General features: G+C 41.2%; 1 protein-coding gene across 1 annotated transcript in view; it reads left to right on the forward strand.

Annotated features, from left to right (window-relative positions):
• The window catches only part of col16a1 (collagen, type XVI, alpha 1), a 77738-nt gene that overhangs the window by 11876 nt on the left and 53457 nt on the right, over nt 1-12405 (forward strand). The window contains exons 3-4 of the mRNA XM_005728844.2: nt 5369-5437; nt 5521-5638. Coding sequence (XP_005728901.2) covers nt 5369-5437; nt 5521-5638 — 187 coding nt within the window. The remainder of the gene's footprint in view (nt 1-5368; nt 5438-5520; nt 5639-12405) is intronic.

Genomic DNA, 12405 nt, shown 5'->3' on the forward strand with positions numbered 1-12405 from the left:
GACACCGGAAACAAAGCTCCCCACAGGAGTTTCCGTACCGGAAGTAGCATATGCTAACGTGCACATAGTCAATTTGCAGTATAGTGAAATGTCGATAATTCAGAAACCTGTCATGATAGTTGTTTGCAAGTGCCTTAGCCCTAGTTTGCTAATGTATAAATAATATTAATTCATGCTAAGAAAGAACACTATGGATATGATGACTGATCAAAAAATACAGAGTTCATAAGGAGGTGCATTGTCTTTATGGCTCAAGGGGAACTTTGGTGGAGCATGAGGAAGTCAGAGGTGGTATAGAGGTATGTGAGGGTGGTACAGAATATAGATGAGGGCAACTAGACAGCAGTGAGGTGTGCAGTAGGAGTGACAGGTTGAAGATGGGGATGGGATTATAGCAGGTATCAGCTCAGAGCTCTTTCTTATATGCAGAGGTGTTGGACATGTTAATAGATCAGGTAGGAGTCTCTGCAGACTTTAATGTTTGCAGATGGCATTGACATGACCTGTAGTGAGAGTAGGGGGAGCCTGGACAAGTGGAGGTATGCACTGGATAAAAGAGGAATGCGCGTGTGGGAGGGAAGCAGGGGAAATGGTGAAAAAAGGAGTAGAGGTAGTGAAAGTGGATGAGTTTAAATACCTAGCTTCAACTGTTCAAAGCAATTGACAGCACACAAGAGGGGTGAAGAAGAGAGTGCAGACAGGTTGGAGTGGGTGGAGATGAGTGTCGAGGTTGATTTGCGGCAGACGGATAGCAGAAAGGGTGAGAGAGAATTTGGAAGTGGTACTGACAAAAAGACAGAAGCTTGAGTGGAGGTGGCAGAGTTAAAGATGCTAAGATTTGTAGTGGGAGTCACCAGGAGGGACAGGGTTGGAAGCGAGCACGTTAAATCTATACATCTCTAATCTATATGCTCTACTTAGAGTTTCTTTTTACTCAAATTCTAAGTTGCTGAAGGCTGTTGTGCCCTAAGCATGCTGAAAGTTGAGCATGAACATGAAGCTTAGATATCCTAAAATTGTCACAGGAGAGATAAAAGCTTCTTTTTTTTAACCCTAAAAGATGCCTCTTCAAACTTGATTTCTTTATCTTGCAGTATAATGCAGTCAGCTATTCTTAGTCTTACCTCAGAAAAAACAAACTATAGCCTGGGGAGTGCTGGTCTGGGTGTTGTGGGGTAAGTTGCTTTTCCTGAAGTGACACTTCACACCTTACATTACCTGTTATGTTTCCACTTTCTCTTTTTTTCTCTCTCTGCTCTCCTTTGTTCCTCCCTCCTCATCTCTCCACCTTCTCCTCTATTGTGCTGTTTAACTTTTTATTGTGCTGCCCGTTTGCCTGCAGCCAGGGTCTCTCCACTCCACACCTGACAAAGCCTTCATCTGTATTCCTTCTGATGGAACTGCGGCAGTGATGAAACCAACCCCCACGCAAAATGCAAAAGGGGTGGGGGGGGGAAGAAAGCAGCCTAAGCAGCAACAAAAAGCAGATCATACCATGTCTTGACTTAAAAAAAAAACTCTCAGTGGGAGATATAAAGATACACTCTTTCTGTGTGTGTGTGTGTGTGTGTGTGTGGATACGTGTGTGTGCGTGTGCGCTTGTGAGGCTGCACATTGCACTTTGTGCTGAGTTGGCAGATTAGGCTTCAGGATGGAGAATTCAAATTATGAATACAGCATGTGTGACTGTGCGAGTGAGAGAGGGCGCAAAGGCAGGATTTAAGAATGAGTGACAACATCAGAGGGCTGAGAAAACTCTAAAGCAGCGCTCGATACCTTCTCCACCGGATCCGTTGCTCGGAAGTCACGTCCAACACGTCTGATTTCTTTTACTTTTAATCTCAAGCCTCTCTTAGCGTGCCGCAACATTGCTGCATGACATCTCTTTTCCACGGCTTGATTTGTATTTGTTGACAGCAATAAGAAAATGACACACTGGTGGGGGCTCACGGGACAAAATGTGCTGCACTTTGCAGTACAGTCATTTGTATTTTGGAACCAAAATTGGGCAAAAAACTGCACTGCGTAAAGTGATGATCTTGATAAAAAGTGATGAACAGCTAAAAGGGATTTAATTCTTTCCTCTTTTTTTTTTTTAGCTGGCCTCCGTGAAATTAAATTCCAGGGTCTTGATTAAAGTTGGTTGGTTGTTATTATTCGAGGAATTATATTCCTCTATTTCACCCCGTTTTGCTGTGAGCCTTGATAAAACTGCATTTTGCTTGGAAACATACACAGTATCTTCAGATTGCACGCTTCAAGGCAATACTCCCTGAAGCGCTCTGCCCATTTCATCAAAAAGACATTCCCTAGGACTCCAGGGAGTAAAGCCCTATTTGCACAAGATTAGTATTCCTGTGTTGTTTAATGTGATTAAACTCTTACATCTGTGTTTGTTGTGCAGCTCTGGAAAATTGAACTTTGTGTTTTATTAATGGTTGAGTTTCCTAAATGATAGCAAAAGGTTCCTTACCTACAAAGGAATAACGTATCCAACCTACACTGAATAAAAATTCTTCACTTTTAATAAGCATGAAGCAATAATTTTGAGATTTTTGAAAGCAATTCATTATTAAGGAACATATGCTTGGTCTAAATTGAGTACAAATCAAGTACATTTCATTTGACCAGATTTCAATACATCGAACATTTTTATGTAACAAAATAGCATGGAATATGTAAATGTAACTAAATTAGTTAAAAGTCAGGAATTTGGGGCACTTTTTTTTAGACTGCTTTTGCATTATATTTTAACTTGTTCTTTCTATGAATTTGCAAAACCAAAAGTCAACCAAAATTTCCTTTTTATATTTTCCATTGTAGACTCCATAACCTAATGGTGCATAAAGCACCAAAAAAGATTGCAAAAAGAAAAAAGAACACATGAGATCCTGATTCGCCCAAGACTAATATGATCCGAAGACCTTGAGGTTGGTGGTTCGATCCCTGGCTGCTCCAGTATGCATGCCAAAGTATCCTTGGTGAAGTTCCTGAACCCCAAAGCTCCCCCCAATGCAGTCAACAGAGAGTCTATGTTAAACAGAAGGCACTTAAAATGTAGAAAAAGTGCTTGTATGAATATATAAGTGAATGAGACGTTGTATAATGAGCTTTAAGTACCCAAGTAGAGTAGAAAAGCACTATATAAGAACCGGCAATGTAAGATCACCAGTTTCTAGAGGTCCCCAAGTAATAGTTTGTGGTGTTAACAGGGCTTTAGAAAAGGCAGCTTCTTCAATCCTCTACTCAGTCTTCTCTTTAGGTGATAGAAACAAAGACCAGTGTCCTCCAGTTAAACTCTTCCTCAAAAGAAGCACCTAGTCTTTAGTTATATGCTCCTACATACCATTAAACCATTTACAATTAAATAACTGTTGCCATAATCTGTACAAATTCAACTGTTTTTTGTGAAAGTAAAGATTTATTGGAGATCCTAAATGGCCTTGTTCTAGAGTTATTACATTCACAACTTGACCTCTGATACCGGGATTTCAACTTGTCCAAGATGTTTTGCATTCTTAAAGGCAGGGTGAAAAAAATACACTGTCAGCAAGCGGCTCCCTATATGCCTGTTCTGTTTGTGCCACACAGCGGATGGCGCTGCATGAATCAGGTGCAATATTACATTTTCAACCCTCCCTTTCACAATTTCCACATTTAACAACTTCTTCGTGCAGAAACTCGCCACAACACATTGACTTGCTGCACCATTTAGTGGTATAAATTGATGGATATATTGGACCATAACACCTCTGCAGTTTCTGCCTTGCAGTTGCTAGAATCTGTTGACAGTAAAAGTTAATTTTTTTGAAGGCACCCAGGATTTGATGCTCCATTACAGGGTCAGCAGACAACTCTGGTTGTTCTCTAGGTAAAATGTATTTTTAGAATTACATTGCTAGATAACTGAATCTTTTCTAAAGTTGTTGGCATGTGTGGTGCAGACCAAAGAAGATCCTCATGCCAATTGCGAAGCATGGTGGTGGAAATGTTATGGCTTGGGGTTGTTTTTCTGCCTCAGGGACAAGGCCTGGGCCCGCTATATTAATGACGAGGTGAATTTTGAACTGGATTGTTGAACTGGACCTTTCAAAGAGTTAACAAGCCAACGAACATGAACAAATCCGTCAAGTAATTGGTCAGATGAAGGCTTATTGAACGGTCTAGTCAACGCCACATCTGAAGGCTGCTAAAATGTTATGGAGTGATTTGCAAGTAGCATATATGCAAAGAAAAGAAACTCTTCAAACGTCTTGCAGCTGAAAGAATATTTTCAGCAAGGTGTCAGAGACTGGTGTGCAATTATGCAAATTGCCGCAGAGTTATTTCTACTGAAGTGGGCAATGCTAGCTTTTAAAGCCGGGGGGGCTAATTACATTTGTAGAGAGTCTTACTTCTGTTGATGTTTTTCCCTGAATAAGCGATTGAAAAAGCACATCATCTTCTGAAGTCATTCACCTTTATCTCTACACGCGCTTTTAAATAGGGACTTACAAGATGTCCAGTTATATCAAAAAGGCAACATTTTAATGGAATACAGTTATTTTGTCACATAAAACTAGTCTTTAAGTTTGTCAAATATGACCATCCTTCTCATTGACGGGGCAGAAACTAAAATCTCTCATCCTGAGTTTCGGCACACGTGAATGATTTCGAAAACCAATCAGCAAAAGAGGTAGTTTTGTATTAATTCAGGGCCTCGCATTCATATTATCTGCAGTCATGATAAAAGAAAAATCTCAAAACTGAGCCCAGCAGTATGTCTTGCTCCTTGGCCCCAAAGAGATCAATTAAGGGTGGATCATAGCGTTTCACAGGGCCCACGTCTACCTGTGCTTGCCCGGTTTCACCCCCACCCCCACCCACCTCCCTGTAGTCAGGCAGTCCGCTCTGACAGGCAACACTTTTCTCTGCAACCTCCCCTGACAGGGTGAGAACACATCCATCAAACGGAGGCAACCGCGACAGACAAGCTTGGTGCGAGACAACCTGTCAGGCTGGCTTGTGTTCCACTCGGCATAGCTTTGCCCTCATTTCATCTTCTTCTCTGTGTATTCTTCTCTGTGTATTCACTGTATTTTTTTTTTCTTTTTTCGTTCGGACTCTCTTTCACCCGCACCAACTCCCATTCTCCTTCCACCAGATCAATATTTCTGTTACTCTCAAATGTATATGTTTGAAGCTGCTGACTCTCTTTTTTTAAAAACAAAACTTCTGTCCGTTTCACTCAGTAATAAGTGTCAGAGGTTATATTTGACACAGCTTCTGAACCAACTTCTTTACATGCTTGTCTTACAGTACGTGTCGAGGTTTTTCACTTATTAGATACCCCCCTTTTTAATTTCTTTTTTTTCCCCTTGCATTTCAGATGTGCAGTGCCCGTCCTTACAAGTGGAGGACTGGAAGTTTCCCCAGAGCGCCAGGACCAACATCACCGGTTAATAGACGAGCTCCAAACACACCAGCTGTTATGTGACTTTTATTTGGTGTGGCTGCTCACGAATGCCTTACCCTTTGCAGGTTTTAATCTGGTGAGGCGATTTTCCCTGCTCAAGAGCAAAGATGTCAAGAAGATCCGTAACCCTCGAGGAGCTGTCATCCTCCGCTTGGGCAAGACTGCGCTCTTACGACCCAGCGAGTAAGTCCGCTGTACATCTGTTTCATCTGTTTCATCTGTTTCTCCGCGCATCTGCAGACAAACCCGTGCACGAGCACGCAGCGTGGAGCTTTAGATCGTTGAAGATGTTTTACTGGGAAAGAATTAGTGAAGTTCTGCAGGTTTTCCAGCTTTCTAGAGGCCTGTGTGGATGGGCTCTCTGTTTCCATGTCATATCTGAACAAAGAGGACGGCAGAGAAACTGAAAACCCTCGGCTCTTCGGCCTCTGAACTCTCACTCAACATGTCAGCGCAGTGCAGTGTGTTTAAAAAAAAAGGAAAAGGAGAAAAAAAAAAGCAGAATCTTGGCGATCTGTATGTCGTGGGTCAAGCTGTGATTGCATTTCCAGAAATACCCATTCATTTCCCTCACCACCAACCCTGGCTTGTAAACTGGGCTGTAACAGCTTGTTGGTTTCCCACTTGCAACCGCATGTACTTATTATAACTAGCTTTCATAATGAAATGCATGACTTATTTGCCTGAACAGAAACTATAAGAGTGACGTCTTAATTAGAAGGTGGGCCACAGTTAGCTGGAAAGAGGAAAAAAAAAAGACTTTAAAGGCCGTATTGGGCAGCTTGTTCTTAACTTGTTTCTACATGAAGAGATCCGCAGCCATAAAATGCAGCAACTCATGGCTTCACTCCCTTCCGTGCTTTTTGCAGCTTGACATGGTGTAATTATGCCTTCTCGGGGTGTTCACGTTGTTATTACACAGCAGTCGGGTGTAGACTGTGTTTGGAATTGTGTGAAAATTGCTTATTAGAGTTCTGTGCTGGCTGTTTTTCCGGCTGGATGAGCTTCTCTCTGCCCACCGATAAAGCAGTATTTCACAACGTGCCAATTGGGTCAGCGCGCAGTATTTTATCACTCTGTCCAGCGCTGCGAGCCGTGAGCTCTGCTCACTTGAAAGGCCCGATAAATCTGTCTACAAAACACTCTTTTCGGTTGAGACGCTTTGTTCTTAAAGTGTCACATATATTGTTTGTCACAGACTTGGAGAGTAGTCGTACTTATGAAAAAGGGGAGAGAAAAACTGAAAAAACAACTGTCACTTCTTGGGAAATCAGCATCTTAGGAGCCAAAGAGGAAATACCAAGATGTTTTTGTTTTGCCTCTAACCATACAAAGAAAGGATGGGAACGCCATCTCTTCCCTGCTGCTCGTTTGGGATTTTGTGATTATTGAAATTTCGATGCCACCGAGAGCTCCGCTGTCAGTTTTATCAGTGAAGAACGCTACCTGGGCGACTTCTTTTTAACTGAGACAGAAAATAATCAATGTTAGCACATCAGCTTTGCCTTCTGGGTACCTTTCACTTTGCTTGAATTGCTCTATACATAGAACTCACTGTCATTTATGGGGTTCTCTAAATAATTAAACCAAATCTGAGACAGGCAAATCAAATAAGGGCTATTGTCTAATGGCTATGAATGCTAATTTTCTTCTTTGTTATTTGGTTGTATAATTTTTTTACTCATGACTTTAACTTGCATCCATTTCGATTTTTGAACAGGTTACCAATATTTGAATAGAAGAGTGCAGGTGCACAAGACTTTAAAGCATGTAGTTAAGGGTTAAGTCCAGAAGAACAATGCAGAAGAACAGTATCTGAAAGTCAAATTATAGGAGAACTGGACTGAAACTCAGTGGAAACAGGTTACGTGGAGTTTTAAACCATCGTCTATAGCAGTGGTCCCCAACCTTTTTTGTGCCACGGACCAGTTTATGTCCGACAACATTTTCACGGACTGGCCTTTAAGATGTCGTGGATAAATACAACAAAATAAAACCAGTACCGGTTTGGGGCTGTATTGCAGCCAGTTGTCGAACTATGAATGCAGAAAAGTACAGTCATATTTGATCTGTCATGCAATTCCATCTAGAAAGTGTCTCTTTGGCAACAGCTTCATTTTTCAGTATGGTGATGATCACTAACACACTGCCACTACTGTAAAACCTGGATAGAAAAAACACAGTGGAACACTATCAGTCATGGATTAATCTCCCCCGAGCTCAGACTTCAACATTATTTAAGCAGTGTGGGATCATGTTGACAGGGAATGGAACAAAAGGCAGCCACCATCCAAAGAAGAGCTTTAAATGTCCTTCAAGAAGCCTGGAGAACTATTCTGAAGCCTTCTTAAAGAAATTACGAGAAAGCTTAAAGACAGTTCAGGCTGTGTCGAAGGATGAAGGTGGCCATACCAAATATCAACTTTCAAACTTGTTAGAATTGTTCAAACACTGTTTTCTTCCTCATGTGCTCTATTTCCATCTTACTGAAGAAGTAGTTTAATACACAACTGCACCTATTTACCATTTTCCTGGCAAAATATGAAGAAATGAGGTTCGTCTCAAGACTTTTCGCAGTACAGTATTTGTGTGTCCCTGCAAGCATATGTGTGTGTTGCTCTGCATAGATGTGGCATCTTGCGTTAGATTTGACCCCTTTTTTCATGCAAGGTCAGGCTGCATGGGGTGTTTGTAAAACTAAGTAACAAACAACGCACATCCAGCTCCGACTCGCTGTCACTCACACGGCTTTTTAATTCATTTCCTGTGAGGCCGACTCAAGTGAAGGACGTGTGTTCTGTAATTGGAAAGTGGTGTTTTGCTTTGTATCCCAGGCTAATCCAAGCTAATGCAAATGAGTGACAGTCAGACGAAGCTACTCGTCTCCCGCCTCTCTCAGCTGTCTGCTGACAGTGAAATGAGCACCGGTCACAACTGGTCACACGCATTTTAATTTCAGAGAAATATAATGTGGTTGCTTCGAGCGTGTTTCTGTTATGCAGCTCCAGTGTATAGAAGTCCTGTAATGTTATGGAATGAGGCCATGGTGGAAGCTATTTAAGTCAGAAATGAGATGCGTTTAACAAATTTGAGACTCACTATCACCCAGCAGGAGTGGTACAATTTGTAGTTTAATTTAAAAATTGATGCTGCTCTTATTAAAAAGAAAGTAGTTACAAATTTATAGTATTAAGATCAAGAGATTGAAGTGGTGGGGGCTCATGAAAAAGCAAAAGAGCAAAGATAAGTTACAGCTGTATTTTTGAAGAAAAAAGGCAGATTCGGGATAACTCGGTAAGGAGAGACATATATACTCCTAGCTATTGTTGTCTGTAACACTCTTACTGTGTAGGATTTGATCTTTTTTCTCTTCTCTAAATCAAACTTTCCGCAGCAGCTTAAATGTCATTTTTCTAGATGGGGGCGGGGCTCTGGAACATCATTTATTAGCAGTGCTATCACCTGCCTCTGGGGATGTCAGTATCGGTCAGATTGGTTGTTCCACTGCTTAGGTCTGAACCAGAACATCTCAGAAACTACAGGATGGATTGCTGTAACCCTTGCACTGATATTTGTGGTCTTCAGAGAATATATTGTAATTGCTCCACTGATCACCTTGGTTTACCCTCTAGCTCTACCAGCAGGAAGACGTATTTTTGCTTTTAGTGAAATGTCTGGCAGCTGTCAAATTGACTGACATATCATCTGATACAAATTTGTAGAGGCAGCCAAGGTGCCCAGAGGATCAATCCTAAAGATGTTGGTAATCCCCTGGCGTTTCAGCTAGCACAAGACACTGACATTTGTGGTTCTGAAAGAAAACTCTTCACTCACGGATAGATGAAATTGATGAAATTTAAATCATACATTGACTGTCCTCTCAAGAAGGATTGTGATAGATTTTATTTTTTTTATTTTTTTCCTATCAGCTTCAGCTGTAAAATCAGCATGCAAGCATTGTCATTGTGGAAATCCAAGCATGCTAATGTTAGCATTAAAGGAAAAAGTACATGTCCGCTATAGCTTGAAATTGTGCTTTTTCCCTTTTTTTGTGTGTATGCGTCAGGTTCTAGCTGTTTAAAATTCCTTACGTTTAGTTGTGTATAAAACCATCAGGGATAGAAGTCCTCTCCACTGAAAGCAATTGATTCCAGCACAGTTAGAACCCAATATAAGGGTGTCTGTATTCCTCTCCAGGTGATATTCTCATCTTAAACTAGAGATCTGCTATTTCAACATTAGATTTCTTCTTCCCATCTTCCCCTGTGCCTCTCTGGCTCACAGAGACTTTCTTCTGCCGCTTTCCTCTTTCTCTCTCTCTCTTTTCTGTTTTTTTAACAAGTAACTTTCTCTCAGAGTTAGAGTCTAGATCTGAATCTGCTGGGCCCCGCAGTGAGTGATTTATCTCCCCGTTGCATGTTTGTGTGTATATGTCGGACCCTGAACATAATAGGCCAAGTTGCAGTACTTCCAACTTAAAAGTCAATAGTTTCCGTACTATGAGTGCTTTTGTGCCCTGCAGCTCATGTCACTAATCGACAGCAAAACAACTGTGTTCTCAACATTGGATTTTCTGTCTCTCCTCTCCATTTCCCTGTCTGTTTCTATTTCTTGCGTGTGCTTTTTCCATTTCATTTCCACAAGTTGTGTGAACCCCAGAGTTTCCTATATATTATCTCTACCTATGTGCGGATTAGTTAAAGGCAAATTCTCATGCATTTTCATATTGTACCAAGTTTTCTACTCTCTCATCTTTCACTTGCTTTCTTTCATGTGTTTTTCTTTATCACCCTTTTCTTCCACTCATCTTCGCTTTGTTTTGACATCCTGTAGTTGGCTGTTTTCCCTTGGATCTTTCCTCAGTTATAAATCACTGTCACCCCACTTCTAAGAAGGGGAAACCAGCTGCTCCTTCATCTCTCAATACATCTGCACACTTCCAAGCAGTGAATGCGTGTGTGTGCGTATGTGTATTATATTTATGTGCTTAGGTGCCCTTGACCAGCAACTGAGAGATGAGGCTTGCCGGACTGTATCTGCTATGAAAATTAATGCCAAAGGGTAACACACGGGCTTTGCATTGTACTGCAGTCACAAAACGTATAGTGCAAAAAAAAAAGAAAGAAAAAAATAGAAACGTAATGGGAACATGCATGGAAAAGAACAGGACTCACGCAGAAGTGTGTAAATACACAAACACACACAGGATTACTTTGTTACTCTGTGCTCATGAGGACGTGAAGGAAAGATATATGAGCCCAAAGATTTGTCCCTATGAGTAAAAGCCCAATTAAATGAGACGGCAACTCTCTGGTTGCTCACTGTCTTCATGTGAAGACGTGTTTTGCAAATAACACACAATAACCATCAGTAGGTTGGTACATATATTCGTAACCCATAAATACACATAGTATACACACCTATAAAGATTTCTATACATGCAAATTATTTAGTGGTGCTGCAGTACAGTAACTACATTCCCTTTTCTGCTCTCCAAGCTAATTCCTTACTGGACTGGCCAATGAGTTTAGGTCATTGGTCATACATATTCATATACAGAATATATTTACAGAGATCTGCTAAGACTTATTAGACCACTATCTCTTTTTGGGGCTGTCACATAGAGACTTTGAAAGGCTCTATGTGACGCATCACGTCACATGTTAGATTTTCAGTTCACTCAGAGGCCACATAGTACCTAAGATGTGTTGGCTTGAAAAGGTTAAGCAGCAGATTTTCCCCTGAGAAGGCAGGTTTTGCATCACACATGAAGCCATTATTAGCTTATTTGTTGGACTGCTGCAGTTTTAAATGACTCAAGTAGTTTTCATGAACAATCACCCCCAACTGGTAGATGGCTGCCCCTCGCTAAGTCTGGTTGTGCCGGAGTTTTCTTCCTGTTAATATAGAGTTTTTTCTTCCCACTGTTGCCAAGTACTTGCTCATAGGGGTCATCTGATTGTTGGGGGTTCCTTTCTATTATTGTATGGTCTTTACCTTACAATATAAAGCACCTTGCAGGTGACTGACTGGAATGCCTTCTGGACGACCACTAAGTGAGGCGAGACTTCTGTCCTATTCTGAGGCAGATGCAGGATGCTGGAGAGATTATGACTCTCGGCTGGGTTGGGAACCACTCGGGTGAGCTAGAAGATTTGGGATGTGGGAAGTCTGGGCTTCTCTGCTTAGGCTGTTGCCCATACGACCGGAACTCGGATAAATGGCAGAAAATGTGTGGATGCTACCCAAATGCCAATTTAAAAAGATGAGTGAAAGCCTTTGAATGCATACACAGATAAGCTCACAGAAAATAAACTGGATGGGAAAGAATTCTAGAGAGTGGGGCCCACTACTGCAATGTCTCCATCACCTTTAGTTTTTATTCTACATTTCAGGATGGACAATTAGCCCTGATCAGAGGACCTGAGAGTCTTGCTGGTGACATATGGTATTAAAATTTGCCAATATAGGTGGGTACTTTATGCAGAACCCAAAAGGTGAACAGCAGAACTTTGAATTAATTTCTAAATATGATGCAGAGCAATTGCAGTAGGATGAAAATGTATTATAGTTCTCTGATGATGAAAACAAGAACAAACTAGAGCCTTAACATTCAAATCCAACCTTAACATCTGGTTCTCATCAACAGTCATTCCCGGGTCTCTAATAGATAACGTAAACAGGACATAACAGGAGAGGGAACCCAGATTTCTAAGGACCTGGGGGACTAGGCTTGCAGAGATGCACACAACGATCTCTGTTTTATTCTCAGTCAGCTGGAGAAAATTACATAACATCCAGGCTTTTATGCAGTTCAAACAATTCTGTGCAATTAAAGCTTTAAAACACATTGAGGCTTAAAAGTGACATAAAGCAGAAAATCATCAGCATACAAATGATAAGAACTGTTTGTGTCTCAAAATCTGATATAAAGGAAGTTGAGACATCCA

The sequence above is a fragment of the Pundamilia nyererei genome, unplaced genomic scaffold (assembly GCF_000239375.1).
Source record: "Pundamilia nyererei isolate P.nyererei 1_Seehausen unplaced genomic scaffold, PunNye1.0 scaffold00030, whole genome shotgun sequence".
NCBI lineage: Eukaryota > Metazoa > Chordata > Actinopteri > Cichliformes > Cichlidae > Pundamilia > Pundamilia nyererei.